We start from the raw sequence: 17418 nt of genomic DNA on the forward strand, positions 1-17418 counted from the left end.
CAAAATGCTGGAGAGACTCAGCATCAATGGGAACGACTGTTGTTTAGGGCTGAGACCCTTCTTCAGGACCGGGAAGGAAAGGGAGAAATAAACAGTAGATGTTTTGGTCTGAGACCCTTCAACCATTTATTCCTCTCCATTGATGCTGACGGACCTGCGTCATCACAGGCACAAACCTCCCCACCATCGAGTCCATCTTCAAGACACAGTGCCTCAAGAAGACGGCATCAAGAACCTCATCACCGTGAGCATGCATTCTTCCCTGTACTACCATCAGGGATGAGGTACAGGAGCCTGAACCCCCCCCACCCCACTTCCCCAATCAACACTTTAGAAGCAGCTTCTTCCCCTCCACTATCAGATTTCCAAACAGACTATGAACCCATGGACACCACCTCACCATCATTTATACAGGGTGGAGTCGGCTCCTCCTGTCCTTTGTCCAATTTCACCCTAGCCTAATCACAGGGCAATTTACCAATGATCAATTAACCTACCAATCTTTAACCCTTCGGACTGTGGGAAGAAACCAGAGCACCGGGAGGAAACCCACACGATTACAGAGAGTGCTTGCAAACTTACAGACAGCGTTTGGAATTGTTCCGGGTCACCTGTACTGTAAAGTGTTGTGCTAACCACCAAGCTACCGTGCCACCCTATGCAAACACAAGAGATTCTGCAGATGCTGGAAATCCAAAGTAACACACACAGAATGCTGGAGGAACTCAAGCATTTGGAGAGGAATAAAGAGTCAATATTTTTGGCCAAGACTCTTCTTCAGGACTCTCAGCCTGAAACATTGACTGTTCATTCTCCTTCATAGATGCTGTCTGACCTGCAGATTTCCTCCATCATTTTGTGTGTGAATATGATCTGACCTGAATCTGGTCTGGAATAGAGACCAAAGTTAGGCTTCTCTGCCTTTTTACATTTCCATGAAAATCTCAAATTCAACGTCACTTCAGAGAAATTAGAGCTTCTGTTCACTTTATTGATTGTTTTGTGAGAGAGTCACTGTGCACATCCACATCACAACACCAGAAACTGAAGGAGGAACTGTCCATTCGGCCCGTCCAGCCTGTCCTGTCAATACCATCATGGCCGACCTGTCTTCAAGTGGCCACAGGGTGCGGCGGGTCTTGATGGGGCATCGGTTGTGCTTAAACCGTCTGTTTCATGAGTGATGCTTGAACGTCCTGCAGTGGGACATCTTCATTCTGTAATTTGCTGACCCTTTTAGAGCTCTTCATGCTAAACAGAAAAAAATACCCTGCTGATTACAACTGTCACATCTCCCATCCATCATGAAGGTCCCTCATCACCCGGGACATGCCCTCTTCTCATTGCTACCATCAGAGAGGAGGTACAGGAGTCTGCAGGCACACACTGTACGTTTTAGGAACGGCTTCTTCCCCTCTGCCATCCAATTTCTGAGTGGACGTAGAACTCATGAACACTACCTCACTATTTTGCTCTTGTTTGTACTTTGGATGTAAAGACTCCCCTCCACCCAACTGTTCTCACCTCATAACCGAACCTCTCCATCCGAGGGAATATCTTGCTGAATCTCCTCTGCACCCGCTCTAGTCTCTCGTCATACCAAACCTCTCCACCACAGGGAATATCTTGCTGAATCTCCTCTGCACCCGCTCTAGTCTCTCGTCATACCAAACCTCTCCACCACAGGGAATATCTTGCTGAATCTCCTCTGCACCCGCTCTAGTCTCTCGTCATACCAAACCTCTCCACCACAGGGAATATCTTGCTGAATCTCCTCTGCACCCGCTCTAGTCTCTCGTCATACCAAACCTCTCCACCACAGGGAATATCTTGCTGAATCTCCTCTGCACCCGCTCTAGTCTCTCGTCATACCAAACCTCTCCACCACAGGGAATATCTTGCTGAATCAACTCTGCACCCGCTCTAGTCTCTCGTCATACCAAACCTCTCCACCACAGGGAATATCTTGCTGAATCTCCTCTGCACCCGCTCTAGTCTCTCGTCATACCAAACCTCTCCACCACAGGGAATATCTTGCTGAATCTCCTCTGCACCCGCTCTAGTCTCTCGTCATACCAAACCTCTCCACCACAGGGAATATCTTGCTGAATCTCCTCTGCACCCGCTCTAGTCTCTCGTCATACCAAACCTCTCCACCACAGGGAATATCTTGCTGAATCTCCTCTGCACCCGCTCTAGTCTCTCGTCATACCAAACCTCTCCACCACAGGGAATATCTTGGTGAATCTCTCTTGTACCCTCTCCGGCTCCATCACATCTCTCCCACCCAGCAGAGACACAGAAATGCACCGTTTCTGTTGGCTTTGGTGTTTTGGGAACCCCAGTCAGCACGCGACAGATACAAACCAGTTCTCCACGTCGTTGATCGTTTCCGGTAACGGCATGTTCCGTGTCTCCAGAAGCCAGAAGGCAGTTAATCCTGTGATTACAGTCACTCCGCCATATATCAGAGATGGCAAAAAGGGGATGTAATCGCCAGTCATTCTTACAATGGGCGCCACCATTGCGCCCAACCGGGCCATGGTACCTATGAGCCCAATTCCCGTCTGCCTGTTGGAGGGGACACAGAGAAACAGAATGAATTATCAGTTATGGCAGATCTTAAGGCAGGAGCTCTGTGGTACATGGCAACCCGCATAGAGAGGCAGGTCCTTTGGCCCATCTCGGACATGGACTCAAAACAAAGTTTTCCATCTGACTTTGACCTATTACCCTGATTTGGCCCATGTCCCTCTGGAGCTGGGCTTCTCAACCTTGTCCATGCTGTGCACCAATATCATTAAGCAATGGGTCCATGGACCCCAGGTTGAGAACCCCTGCTCTAAAGGGAAAAGGGGGAAAACTGTCTTAGGAGCTTTGTAAGTTATAGTCATTTCTGTGATGCACTGTCCTGCCACTACCAGACAACAGACTTCACAACGTCCACAGTCTGTAAGGAGTTTGTCCGCTCCCCTGCTAGCCACATGGTTTCCCTCTGGTGCTCCCACATTCTGAAGACCTACGGGCTAGTAGGTCAATTGGTGACGTGTGTGTCACTGGTCGGCAAGGGCTCGTTGGGCTGGAATGGCCTGTATCTCTAAATGAAAATTATGTTTGAGTCTAGCCCTCCGGATGGTGGTCGGGGACCCACCCCATCCGGGATGTGAGTTCAGCTCCAGACCCGGGTAGACCGCAGGGTGTCCGGGGTACTCACCGGACCACCGTTGGGTAAAGTTCACTGGCATAAAGGAAGCAGCAGGTGAAGGCGGCTGAGAGACATCCCTTACCAAAGGCAGCGAGCGAAGTCCGGACAGTCTGCAGCTCTGGAAGGGAAAGAGAGGCGGCGGGCGGTTACTCACCTTGCAGACGGGAGGAGCCTCACTTAAGGCACCGAAACACTTAAAACAGTCAGAGAAGCAGTCAATGTAAGACCGTAAGAAATAGGATCAGAATTAGGCTATTCAGCCCATCGAATCTCTCTCTGTTATTTCATCATGGCTGATCCCAGATCCCACCTAACCCCAAACACCATTTCCTTTGATGCCCTGACCGATTAGGAAACTATCAACTTCAGTCTTAAATATACCCATGGACTTGGCCTTCACTGCAGTCTGTGGCACAGCATTCCTCAGGTTTACTGCTCTCTGGCTAAAAGCAATTCCACCTTACCTCTGTTCTGAAAGGTCACCCCTCAATTTTGAGGCCATGCCCTCTAGTTCTGGACACTCCTACCATAGGAAACATTCACTCCACATCCGCCCTATTTAGTCCTTTCAACATTCGGTAGGGTTCAATAAAATCCCTTTGCATTCTTCTAAATTCCAGTGAGTACAGGCCCAAAGCTGCCAAACGCTCCTCGTATGTTAACCCCTTCATTTCCAGCATCATCCTTACAAACCTCCTCTGGACTCTTGATGTTTTTTAATCCAGGGTTCTTTCAGAAGTCAGGAATCAGGCACAAAATGTGTGGCTTTGTGACTGTTCTGTTAAGTGCTGATAGAACAAAGAGAGCTGGAAACGGAGCGTGGTGGAGGTCCAGAGGGAGAGGCAAAAGAAAGAAAAAGAAGATGCCGCTGCCTCATGGTTTTTCATACGCATCGAACAGAAACATTTCATTCTGATTTGCAGATAGGTCAACCAATCAGAAACCCCATATTCAAATTACACAACACCAGGAGAAGCTTCCAGACCCTTCCAGAATCATACAAACATAACCTCTAGGAGACATATTAAATAGTTGCACATACAGTACTGCGCAAAAGACTTTTGCACAGTCCTGTTCCGTATTTGTCAACGTGGAGCGGTTATCAAGTCTGTGAGCCTGGCGGGAGCAAAGGATGCTGGGAATGGTGAGAGTGGCGCGCCACGGGAGGGGTGTGGGACAGGTGGCAGGGGAGGATAGCCAGGGATGGGTGGTCGTGGCACAGGAGAAGACACACCCGTCCCTGAAGCACCGGGCAAGGTTGTTTGATTCCAAACGATGGTTTATGATCACTACAGATCAAAACCATCCCTACAAAAGTAAAAAAAAACAACTAATTCAGAGCCACAATCTCGCTGGGGATTGATAAGGAAACATTCAGTTACCAGTAGAGCCCTCTGCATCTGGATTGCCACAGGTCTCTGTTGACAGATCTCAGGGCTTTAGGACTCCACTGGCGAACTCCTACCTTTTGGAAGAATGGCGTTTGCCAGCAGTGTGGACCCGGCCAGGGCAAGTGAGGTGACCTGTGTGAACCTTCTCCCGATCAGGCTCAGCATCAAGAAGGCCACGATCTTTGCCGGAAAATCAACGGCTCCAAAGATGAGCTGGATGAGGTAGATGTTGACTCCGAACCCTTGCAGGTCGATTGACAGCCCATAGTAGGCAAAGCTCGTTGAAAACCTGTTCACACAAAAACAAAACACAAAATGTGCGGAGTGGAAAGTTACCAGGATGCTGCCTGGATTCGCGAGCGTGTCTTGTGAGGATAGGTTGAGTGAACTCAGGCTTTTCTCTTTAGGAGGATGAGAGGTGATTTGATAGGTGTGTTCAAGATGATAAGAGGCACAGATCAAGTGGACAGCCAATTTTTCCTTGGGTGGAAATGGGTAATACAAGGGGGCTGGATTTTAATGCGATTGGAATTTAGAATTTACTTAAAATCTTACATCCATCCCACAACATGAGGCAGTAAAAATCTTTCTGTTCTGGCTCTATCGCGATATATGTACATGTGAATTTACAAGTCTAAAGGCTTGTAGGAAGAAGCTGTCCCGTAACCTGTTGGTCCCGGCTTTAATCCTGCGTATGATACCACTTGCCAGAAGGAAGCAGCTGAAACAGCTTATGGTCGGGGTAACTGGTGTCCCCGATGATCCTTCAGGCCTTCTTTATGCACCTGCTGTTATAAATGTCCTCAATGGATAGTATCGTGGCTATAGAAAGGGAGGACGGAGTCAGTCTGGGTGGAAGTCAGAAATAGGAAGGGATCAGTCACTGCGCTGAGAGTAGTCTATAGGCCCCCAAATAGCCCTCGGGACACCAAGGAGCAGATAAGCAGGCAGATTTTAGAATGGAGCAGGAAATACAGGGTAGTAGTTATGGGTGATTTCAACTTCCCTCATATTGACTGGCACCTGGTGAGTGTCAGTGTGGATGATAGAGTAGTTAAGAAGGCCTATGGGATGCTCGGCTTTATTAACAGGTGGATTGAGTTCAAAAGTAGAGAGGTCATGTTGCAACTCTACAAATCTCTGGTGAGACCACACTTAGAGTATTGTGTTCAGTTCTGGTCACCTCATTATAGGAAGGATGTGGAAGGTATGGAGAGGGTGCAGAGGAGATTTACCAGGATGTTGCCTGGTTTGGAGAACAAGTCATATGAAGCAAGGTTAGCAGAGCTGGGACTTTTCTCTTTGGAGCATAGAAGAATGAGAGGGGACTTGATAGAGGTCTACAAAGATTATGAGAGGCATAGATAGGGTGGATAGTCAGTACCTGTTTCCCAGGGCACCAATAGCAAACACAAGAGGGCATATGTACAAAATTAAGGGAGGGAAGTTTAGGGGAGACATCAGGGGTAAGTTTTTTACACAGAGGGATGTGCTGGGCTATCCGTACCACTCTGCTGTGCCCAGCGATCAAGGTTGGTCCAGTTCCGGCACCAGGCTGTGGTGCAGCCAGTCAGGATGCTCTCAATGGTGCCCCTGTGGAACCTCTTGAGGATTTGGAGGCTCATGCTGAACTTCTTTAGTCATCTGAGGTGGAAGAGACGCTGTTGTGCTTTTTTTCTGCCACACAGCCGGTGTGTACAGTCCAGGTGGGATCTTCAGTGATGAGTACACCGAGGAACTTGAAACCACTCACCCTCTCAGCTGCAGTCCCGTTGACGTTGACTGGGGCGAGCCTGTCTCTGTTCCTCCTGTCATCCACAATCAGCTCTTTTATTTTTTTGGACATCGAGGGATAGATTGTTATCTTGGCACAACTGTGTTAGGGTGCCAACCTCTCCTCTGACGGCTGACTTGTATTCGCTGGAAATGAGGCCCATCAATGCGAGTTTGATCAGCAGGTTGTTGCTGTGTGCGGCAGCGCAGTGGCGGGTGTAAAGGGAGCAGAAGTCAGAGAGTAGTGGGTGTGTGGAACAGCCTGCCAGAGGTAGTGGTGGAGACAGGTACATTAGCAGCATTTAAGAAACTCTTAGACAGACACATGGATGATAGAAAAATGAAGTTGGGGAAGAGGAGTTAACCGGTCACTCTGGCTGTGAAGGGAAAACTGCTGGGCTTGTCCTGTGGAAAATTGCCCAAGAGAAGCTGTCGGGCAGGAAGTTCAAACAATTACACAAAACAACTGCAGTTGCCTATTTAATTGTGGATTTGATAGAATTACGACAGAATGCCAAGGCAGAACGACGCAGACCAGAAACAGAAAACAGATGTTGGCAGAAAGCTGAAGCTGAGCGAGATATGTTAGAAGGGGACACAGAAGCCTCCAAAAGGAAGTAGAAACCTGTAGATGTGCTGGCCAGATGTTACCGGAGGAGACATGAACATCCACTGCATTTGTATTCCATTATGACTGTGTTCCAGGGGGTTTATGGAACAGCATTAGAGTGGGCCAATTTAGGACCAGAGGGCTCAAGTAGATGGTTGAGGACACTGGTGTCTCACTGTACCGATGAATCTAAAAAGGCATTGGAAATGTTTCATCTTTCTGAACCGACACACACTGAGGCACGGGTACTGAGGAAAATGAGTAGAGAGTGAGAAACAGAGATACAAAGACCCATCAAAATTCTTCAATGGGAAGGTGATAATTATTTAAAGTCAGGAGAAATGAGGATAGGGGACCCACGCTGAGAGCCTCCCTGCTGTACTTTCAAGGGGCAAGGAAAGGCAGAGGGAATATCGGTATAGAATATGCACAATGGGTGAAATGTGGATAAAACTGGAGGAGATGAGCAATGATCAGAAAGTCCAGCAAATCATTGCACAGAGCTCAGGGACGTGAGTATGCATGCAAGTGTGTGTATCTGAGTGTGTGCAAGTGTGCGTGACTGTGTGTATTGGGAATGTTTGCGCGTGTGAACTTGTGTGCACGTGTGCGTGCTTGAGTGTGTGTGAGCGTGTGCATATGAGTATGTGTGCCTGTGAATGTGTAAGCCTCATTTCTGCCTCGACAGTATGGAGCCAAGTTGTCTTTAGCCTCACACATACCTTCCACCGTTTGAGGCTCCAGTGAAGAGCTGTCTTGGTGGTGGAGTTGGTCTCTCTTCTCATCACGTGCCCAATCCACCTCCAGCGTTTCCTCATCATGATGGTGGCCATGTCCTCTTGTTTGGAGATCTTTCTTGGCCAGAAAATACGGAGGGTCTTCCAGAGGCTTGTGGTGTGGGATGACGACAGCTTGGCAGGGTCGTTCTCTGTCTTGCACCAGCATACTGACCCGTACAAGAGTGTGGACAGAGCATAGCTCTGGTACAGCTTCACTTTGCATGCATGTGTGTTTGAAACTTGTTACCGAGAGCCAGTGAAAAGCCTGTCTTGCATACTGTCCATACTGATCAAATCATTACAGTGCACCGATAAAGAGAAAAATTACACCCAGATTGACAGAGAGGCCTTGAGTCTGGTTTGGGGTGTAAAACATTTCAACCAGTACTTGCATGGGAGACAGTTTACCCTTGTTACTGATCATCAACCACCGGTGTCTATTTTCAACCCACAGAAGGGTGTTCCAGTAACAACAGTAGCACTAATGCAGAGATGGGCTCTGTTTCTTAAAGGGCAAGATCAAATTCACAAGGACAACTAACCATGGAAATGCTGACGGATTGTCCCGTTTACCCTTGGAAAAGGAAATACCTGAAACATTTATAAAAGCGGACACTCCTCATGACATATTCTCCCTCATGCGAATTGGAAGTCTCCCTATTACAGCAGAGACAGTTCAAAGGGGAAGCGGAAAAGACCCCCCCACTGTCTCCTGTCCCAGGGTATCCACAATGGCTGGAATGTGTAACAGGAATTCCAGATCCCCTGTTTTTACCAGAGCCAGGATGAACTTGCCCTTGCTGTGTGTTGCCTTGTGTGGGGACAGAGACTTGTTGTACCATGCAAGCTGAGAGCTGAAGTCTGAATGGAGCTACATGCCAGTCATCTAAGTGTGGTCAAAATGGAGGCATTGGCTCGAAGCTTTGTCCGGTGGCCTGGGACAGATCACCAGATCGAACAGCTTGCCGTGCGCTGTTCAGGATGCCAACATGTCTAGACGATGCCAAGAGCTCACCTCCCCGTCCCTGGGAAAGGCCTGCATTGCCCTGACAGAGGATTCATGTGGATTTTGCCAGACCATTCTTAGGAACAAATTTCTGGGGAGGAGTGGATGCAGCTACAGAGTGGCCTGAAGTGTTCCCAACAGCCTCACACGCTGATGTGTTGAGAAACCTCTTCTCAATGACTGCTGCTCCAGAACACTTAGTCAGTGACAACGGACCACAGATTGTTGCAGAACAGTTTCAACCATCCCTGAATATCAAAGGACTAAGACATATTACATCTGTACCGTACCTCCCAGCTACAAATGTCTTGGCAGAAAGGTTTGTCCAGCGTCTAAAGAAGGCACTGCGAGCAACGTCAGCAGATCTCACTGCACTGACACTGAACCAGAATGAATCTCCTCCCCCTTGTGAGGAAAGATGTTATCCCACAAGAGTAAGAAATTCTCCACAGTGATTAAGTCTTTAGCCGTGAATGGGACAATTTAAAATTTACTATGCTGTGGATGTCTATGTAGTATTTTGACTATATTCTATGGTATACTCTCTCTATATATATATGGGTAGCCTCCAATCTGACAGCATAAACATAGATTTCTCAATTTTAAGATAACTTCTCCCCCTCACACCATCTGTCTTTTTCCATTCCTCATTCTGGTTCCTCCCTCAACCCTTGTCTTCTCCTCACCCACCCATCACCTCTCCTCCTTCCCTTTCTTCCATGGCTGACTCTCCACTCCTATCAGATTCCTTCTTCTTCAGCCCTTTAACTCTTCCACCAATCACCACCCAGCTTCTTACAGTTTCTACACCCCTACCATCTTATTCGGGCTTCTTCCCGCGTCCTTTCCAGTCTTGATGAAGTGCCTCGGCCTGAAACACAGAATGTTTATTCCACTCCATAGCTGCTGCCTGGCCTGCTGAGCGCCCCTAGCATTTTGTGTGTGTGTTGCTCTGGATTTCCAGCATTTACTGAATCTCTTGTGTTTGTGGTCACTGTCCAGGTCCAAGGATAAAGAAGCTCACTCACCAAACCACCATCATACAACAGGTGATCTGTCGCATCACTGGTGTCCGGAACAGATCCAACACACTCTGCTTCTTGTCAGTGAGCTGGTCATTCTCCACACTTGCCTTCAGAATCTGTGGAACACATGGTGTCGGTCAGAATGAAAAATGCAAACGTAGTCATCGCAGTACACAAAATGCTGGAGGAAATCTGCAGGTCAGGCAGCAGCTATGGACGGAGTTTCCTCCAGGTGCTCCGGTTTCCTCCCACATTCCAGAGCAGTGTGGGTTAGGGTTAGTCAGTTGTGGGCATGTTATGTTGGCACGGGAAGCGTGGTGACACTCGCTTTGATTGTGTTGGTCATTGACGCAAACGGCGCCTTTCACAGAACCGACGTCAACATTAACCTACCCACAATGCACCTGTACGTCATTGGGATGTGGGAAGAAACTGGAGCTCTTGGAGGAAGCCCACAGAGTTACAGGGAGAGCTCTTTACAGACAGTGGCGTGAATCAAACCCGAATCGCCGTCTCTGTAAAACGTTGGACAAACCGCTGAACTATCCAGCCATCAAACAGCGGCTGTGTGCCGGAGCTAAGGTGCCGTGGAGGCCAGATCGGGTACGCCAGTTGGATCCGTTTCCGGGAATGGTGCTTACTTCAATGGTGAGCCTCTCCCCTTCTGCCTCCCGGCCATTCACCTTCGCCACCCTCTTCAGCTGCTTCAGAGCAACGTGTTCCTTGCCGTTCACGATGAGCCATCGGGCCGACTCCGAGAGCCACCTGTGACAGCAAGGGTGATAACTCATTGCAGGTTGATTGAAAGAACGCAGGACTTGAGTTATAGGGGAAGTCTGAGGGGGTTAGGACTTTATTTCCTGGAGCGTGGCAGAATGATGGGAGATCTCATAGAGGATGGTATGCAAAATTATGAGGGGCATTGATAGGTTAAATGCAAGCAGGCTTTATCCACTGAGGTTGGGTGGGACTACAACCAGAGATCATGGGTTAAGGGTGAAAGGTGATATATTTAAGGAGAATTTCTTCACTCAGAAGGTGGGAAACGGGGTCCCAGTAATTAAAGAGAGTGTGGGAAATTGGGCTCTGGTATTTAAATTGAACACAATGAGACAGGATTTTTGATTATCAGCGGTTCTGTGGAATCTCACTGTGGACTGATAAAGCCCTGATGTTATTGTTCCTTGTTTAATTGACCATTTTCATTATTGCCCCTGAAACTCTCCCTTTGTCCCCGCTCCCAGTGGACTGAGATAGTAGTGGTTGGCTCTCAGCGACCCGGGGTTCAATTCCCGCCACTGTCCGTAAGGATTTGTACGTGCCATTCTCCTTGTGGCACATGGGTTTCATCCGGGTGATCTGGTTTCCTCCCAAGTTAGTAGGTGAATTTGTGACATGCATATAATTGAGCTTCGTGTCCCATTGGCCCGGAAGGGGCTGTTACTCTGATGTAGCTCTAAATGAAATAAATATGGCAGACTCACAGTGGTGACTTTTGATTCGAGTAATCAAGAGACGAGTGGCGTTGGACTTTACCAGGAATAAAGGAAGAAGACAAAGAATGGGACGGAGACCGAGAGCTGGATCCAACACCAATCTTTGATGCCGTAGGCGATCCCGGGCAGTAAGACCTGACCAAACGTGTAACAGAAGGAACCACACATGGCAACAGGAGGTCGAAATCTGGTCGGAGTCCATTCAACCTCTAAGTGGAAAGTGGGGAGAGACAGCAAATAAATCAAAAGTCCGAGCCTCTTCCCCCACCTCCGCGATTCCTCTCCTACGGTAGAGAGGGCGGACTCTCTACCGGCCCATCTTTCCACTAGGTCTCCTCCCCACACCGTCGACATCTGCCATCCTCAACCCCCTCCCCTTTACGTCTCACTCCACCCTCCTCTCCTATCGATATTCTTCAGAGATTGTCTGCCTGGCATCAGTGGTCGCATAACCAGGACTTGTGATCTGCACCAGCTGCTCATACGACCATCCACCACCTGATCCCATGGCTTCACGTGACCCTGATCGGGGGGTAAAGTAGGTGCCACACCTTGCCCAAGGGTGACCTACAGGCTAGTCAAAGGAACACCTCCTTTGGCAGAGATGTATTTGCACCCCTCCACCCTAATTTTAAGAATGGCAGGGGCAAAAGTGCCGGTTGAGAGTGTTATGGCTGCTGTCCACCTACACTGGCCATAATCCTGAGGGAGCTACAGTAAGGCAAGAGTTAACATAATATCCAGACAAGGATAGAGTGCAGAGAGCCCGGGAAAGAAAGGTCTTGCAGGGCATCGCTTCCCTGTGCACAGCAGGGGACTGGAGACATTTCACAGGAGATGAGATCAGGGTGTGAAACACACACACCAAGGAAAGGACAATTGCCTTACAAACTTCAGGTTACCATCAGTCGTCAATTTGTAGTTTCTATTGACTTTAACAGCTCTATTGTGAACGACAATTGATCTTGCAAGGAAGGAACCTGACGATACACAGTTTACCAAATGGTCTGTATCCATGACTGCGAGTCAATTCTGCATAACAATGGCATTTTCTGTTCTGACGTGACAACACTTTGGTGACAGGGACCGGGGCTGTTGTCCTTGTGCATGGGTAAAGAAAGTCTGATTGAGGAACGAGAGAGTTTACAGAGTCTAGTTATCGGTGACGGCACGCTCAAAGCGGAGACTGATTAATTTCTGTGGGAATTGAAGAACAGCGTGATATCGCTGGAAGTGGCTGGTCAGTCATGAAGGTTCAGAGGGAGAAATTTCTTCCCTTAAACCCCTCTACGTCACAGAGGGTCCCATCCCTGTGAGTGAGTCATTAGACCATTGGTTATATCAGGTTGTGGGAGGAGCTAAAGATGGCGCCAGCGGTGTTTGCGGACCGGGGCGACAACTTGCAGCCTGGCGCTTCCGCCTGAAAGACGTGCGTCTCTGGGGTGCGGCCCCGTGGACCCGATTCCTCGCTGCTCTCGCTGACTGAAGCGTCGCAGGAGGTCGAAATATCGAGACAGCCAGGAGGTGGTGTACGCTACTGTCGAAAGAAAGCCTCCGCACGCAAGCCAGCACTGTCTCCATCTTGATTCTGAGTGAGGGACGGCAACTCCTTGAGTCGGGGAGCTCGGACAAGAGACACAGCAGATTGTAACATAGAGGGAAATAGAGAGCTGTTGGTCTGTCATCTCACTGTGGTAGGTGCCATATCTCCCTCCTTCGCGAGTGACAGGGAGCCTGCCTGAGATTTCAAAGTGTTGGGATGGACGGAAGTTTGTGGTCACTGATGGTGGGAGGGGGTTGATGCTTTTGTTGGAGCAAACAGGGGGAGAAGGAGGCGGAAGGGTTGATGCTTTTGCTGCTGATTATGCCTGGGAGGAGGGAGGGGCGAGCTTTGTTGCTCTAACTTTTCCCTGTCATTCATTCTTTGGAAGTTTTCTCTCTGTTTCATGGGTGTCTGTGAAGAGTAAGAATTTCAGGCTGTACACTGTATACATACTTGAATCATTAAACCACTAAATGAGACCATTTGGCCCATCAAGTCTGTTCCACCATTCAGTGAAGGCTGATTTTTCCCTCCATCCCATTCTCCCAACTTCTCGCCGTAATCTTTAATCCCCTGTTTAATGAAAAACCTATCATACTCTGCTTTAAATAACCCAACAACTTGGCACGCACATCTGACTGTGATAAGGAATTCCACAGATTCTCCACCCTCTCCTAAAGAAATTCCTCCTTATCTCTGTTTTAAAGGGACGTCCCTCTGTTCTGAGGCAGTTCCCTCTGGTCCGAGACTCTCACTCTATTGGGAACATCCTCTTCATGTCCACTCTATCTCGGCCTTTCAATATCCGATCGGATTCAGTGAGATCCCCCCATTCTTCTAACCTCAAGTGATTACAGGCCCAAAGGCACCAAACACCCCTCATACATTAACCCTTTTATTCCTGGGATCATTCTCCTGTACATCATCTGGAACCTCTCCAATGTCAGCACATCTTATCTTAGTTAAGGTCCCAAAATTCTTGCAACACTCCAAGTGCGGTCTGACCAATGCTTTATAAATTCTCAGGATTTTAACCTTCCTTTTATATTCTAGCCCTCTGAAAGTGAACGCTAATGTTGTATTTTCAATGAATTCCACAGATTCACCACCCTCTGGCTGAAGAAATCCCTGTTCATCTCTGTCTTAAGGGAATATCCTTCTATTCCGAGGCGACTGTTTACTCACTGAGAGATACGCTGTTGATGATGATGCCCGACAAACTGACCCCCGACAGAAATCTCCAGAAGCAGAAGAGTGGGAAGGAGGAGGAGAACGCTGCACATGTCCCCGACACGGCAAGCAGCAAGTACGACCATTGCAGCAGGATTCGACGGCCAAACCTGACGGGCGAGAAGCATTGGGTAAACACCGGAGACCAGGAGCCCACGCTGACATGACAGGAGAGCGTCGGTAAGTGGCTCTCTGGTCCTGGTGATGCGGTTAATGTCTGAACGACTGTGTGACGTTCGACTGATATTATCCAGGAGTCTGAACGGTTCCAGAACTGTCATAGAAAACAGAACATTACAGCACAGTACAGACCCATCGGCCCATCCTGTTGTACTGACCCTCAACCCAGTCCAAGATCAATCTAACCCTTCCCTCCCACATAGCCCTCCAGATTTTCTATCATCCATGTCCCTATCAAAGAGTTTCTGAAACTTCCTGAATGTATCTCCCTGTACCCCCAACCCAGGCCATGTATTCCACACACCCTCCATTTGGTGTAAAAAAATCTTACCTCAGACATTCACCGTCCTTGCCTATCATCACCGTCATTTTGTGCCGTGCCGTGTGAAGTGGGCCGTCATGACCTTTGCCCATCATTGTTCTTGGCAAATTTTTCTGCAGGAGTGGTTTGCCATTGTCTTCTTCTTGGCGGTGTCTTCACAAGACGGGTGACCCCAGCCGTTACCAATACTCTTCAGAGAGTCAGTAGCTGCATAACCAGGACTTGTGAGGCGTACAACCATCCACCACTGTTTCCAGGGCTTCAAGTGACCCTGATCGATGCTGGGGAGGGGTGGGTGTTGCTAAGCTTTCTATATCCCCCTATACTTTCCACTAATCACCCTAAAAGCGTGACCTCCAGTATTAGCCATTTCCCCCACGTCTAGTTTCCTCAAAGTTGCCGCACATGTTCATATGGTGGTTAAGAAGGCTTTTGGTGTGTTGTGTTCATCAGTCAGGGGATTGAGTTCAAGAGTCTCGAGGTAATGTTACAGCTCAATAAAACTCTGGTTAGACCACACAGCAGTTTAAACACTCTCATTCAGCAGTTGCTTCCCCTCCCCCCAAATGCTGTTCGCCCCACTGAGTTTATCCAGAGATTAAACCGTCTCCACGTTGCCCTTTGAGTGATTTGGATGTGTGACTGTCGCTGTGCTGTGGGGTTTTAATGTGGATTCTATTGTGCTTCTTGTGTTCTGTGGCTCCCAGCAAGAAGATGAATCTCACCATTGTTTGTGGCATCCATATTTTGATCATAAATAGACTTGGAACTTTGAACTTACTTGTCGGACAGTCTGCCCAGGACACAGGCTCCAATCAGCAGTCCGGCCATGTAGATCGACTGCACCATCCGCTTCAGAGACTTCCGATCACACACGAGGTCCCACTGCCGAAACAAGGGCACAACCGATCGTCACTGAGGACACGGACCCTGCGCTGCCCAATTACACCCGCGTGACAATTACCCTACTAACCCACACGTCTTTGCATTGTGGCAGGAAACCCACGCGGTCACGGGGAGAACGGACAAACTCCTTACAGACCGTGGCGGGAATTGAACCCGGGTCTCTGGCGCTGTAAAGCGTTGTGTCACCGCGCATTCTGTTCACTCCGTCCAGCCACCCCCTTCAGTACACCATCCCCCAGAGGTGAGGGGGGCATTTCCAGACGTACCTCTGTCACGATCGTCGACGTGAACTGGGAGCGGTCGTACACCCACCCATCGGTGCACGCCTGTGTGTCAGGTTGGCTCCCGTTGCCCTGCGTCTCGTTGGTGCCCAGGAGATGCCACTGCGGGGAGGTGTACATGCGGCACTTGTCCGGCCTCCCTTCCTCGTCCAGGGGCATGAACACCCGGAGAAGCTCCTCCCTCAGCGGCTCCTCCGTCACATTGAGGTACCGCGAGCCTTCGTCTCCCAGCCGCACCCGGCACCGGTGGTCGGGGACGGCGGCTACGAAGTTCTGGAGCAGATTGTGACAGGCTGTGAACATGGCTGGAAATGACAGTAGGACAATGTGGATGGCTTGGAACTTCCCCAGACCTCCAACCATCTCCAAGAGGTCCCCAAAAGCCATGCCTGTGCAGCAGAAGGGCTGACCAGATGTACTGAGGCAGACTCTGCTGGCAATCGATGCCTAAACCCGCACTCAGTCTTTTGTATGTGATGTCCGGTAATGTTTAACATGCTGATAACAAGATTTAATTAATCATTCTGGGCTGTTAATCTGAGTTTGATGACCACTGTTACTGTGAAATCATGTTCTAGGGAGCACAGGGTAAAGGAATTGGAAACACAGGGGATTCTGCAGATGCTGGAAATCCAGAGCAACACACACAAAATGCTGGAGGAACTCAGCAGGTCAGGCAGCATTTGCGGAAATGAATAAACTGTCAATGTGTTGGGCAGAGATCCTTCTTCAGGATTGGAAAGGAAGGTGTTAAATGCCAGAAGAAGAATTTAAAGGAGCCGTTGAGAACGGAGTGATAGAATTCACCCTGCGGTTTGAGAGGTTGCAGACACACTCAGTGGCCACTTTATTAGGAACCTCTTAACCGTAATAAAGTGGACACTGAGTGTATATCTGTGACCTTCTGCTGATGTAGCCCATTCATTTCCATAATTTGACGTGTTGTGCGTTCAGAGATGCTCTCCTGCACACCTCTGTTGTAACGTGTGGTCATTTGAGTTACTGTTACCTTCCTGTCAGCTTGAACCAGTCTGGCCGTTCTCCTCTGACCCCTCTCATTAACAAGGCGTTTTCACCCACAGAACAGCTGCTCACTGGATGTTTTTTTTTTGTTTTTCGCACCGTTCTCTGTAAATTCTGGAGACTGCTGTGTGTGAAAATCCCAAGAGATCAAAATAAAGAGAAAATCTGCAGATGCTGGAGACCCAGGCAACAAACAAACAAGGCTACAGGAACCAAAACATTGACTGTACTCTTGCATCGATGCTGCCTGGACGTTGAGTTCCTCCAGCATTTTTCTTGTGGAGCTCAGGAGATCAATAGTAGATTTCAGACGGAGATGAGGAGGAACTGCTTTTCCCAGAGAGTGGTGAATCTGTGGAATTCTTTGCCCAGTGAAACAGTGGAGGCTACTTCAGTAAATATATTTAAGACAAGGTTGGATAGATTTTTGCGTGGTTGGAGAAATAAGAGTTATGGGGAAAAGGCAGGTAGGTGGAGAAGAATCCATGGTCCAATCAGCTATGAGCTTATTGAATTGTGAGGCAGGCTCGACGGGCCAGATGGCCAACTCCTACTGATATTGCTTATGTTCTGACATATTCAAACCACTCATCATTCCATGGTCAAAGTCACTTAGATCACATTTCTTCCCCAGTCTGATGTTTGGGT

At 48.7% G+C, this 17418-nt stretch overlaps 2 protein-coding genes across 2 annotated transcripts in view; both read right to left on the reverse strand.

The window, feature by feature from the left end:
• Nucleotides 1–970: 970 nt before the first annotated feature.
• LOC140717709 (solute carrier family 22 member 6-A-like) lies at nucleotides 971–17092 on the reverse strand. The gene is made up of 10 exons (XM_073031383.1): nucleotides 15733–17092; nucleotides 15342–15445; nucleotides 14014–14168; nucleotides 11326–11494; nucleotides 10431–10554; nucleotides 9793–9905; nucleotides 4671–4885; nucleotides 3215–3323; nucleotides 2368–2571; nucleotides 971–1251 (listed from the first exon to the last, which is right to left on the reverse strand). The coding sequence occupies exons 1-10, from the start codon at nucleotides 16132–16134 to the stop codon at nucleotides 1161–1163; spliced, it is 1686 nt and encodes a 561-aa protein (XP_072887484.1). The 5' UTR covers nucleotides 16135–17092; the 3' UTR covers nucleotides 971–1160.
• LOC140717708 (solute carrier family 22 member 6-A-like) overlaps nucleotides 15346–17418 on the reverse strand; it is a 33696-nt gene continuing 31623 nt past the window's right edge. Inside the window, exon 10 of the mRNA XM_073031382.1 lies at nucleotides 15346–15445. Coding sequence (XP_072887483.1) covers nucleotides 15415–15445 — 31 coding nt within the window. The 3' untranslated portion in view covers nucleotides 15346–15414. The remainder of the gene's footprint in view (nucleotides 15446–17418) is intronic.

Source organism: Hemitrygon akajei, chromosome 28, assembly GCF_048418815.1.
Source record: "Hemitrygon akajei chromosome 28, sHemAka1.3, whole genome shotgun sequence".
Taxonomy (NCBI): domain Eukaryota; kingdom Metazoa; phylum Chordata; class Chondrichthyes; order Myliobatiformes; family Dasyatidae; genus Hemitrygon; species Hemitrygon akajei.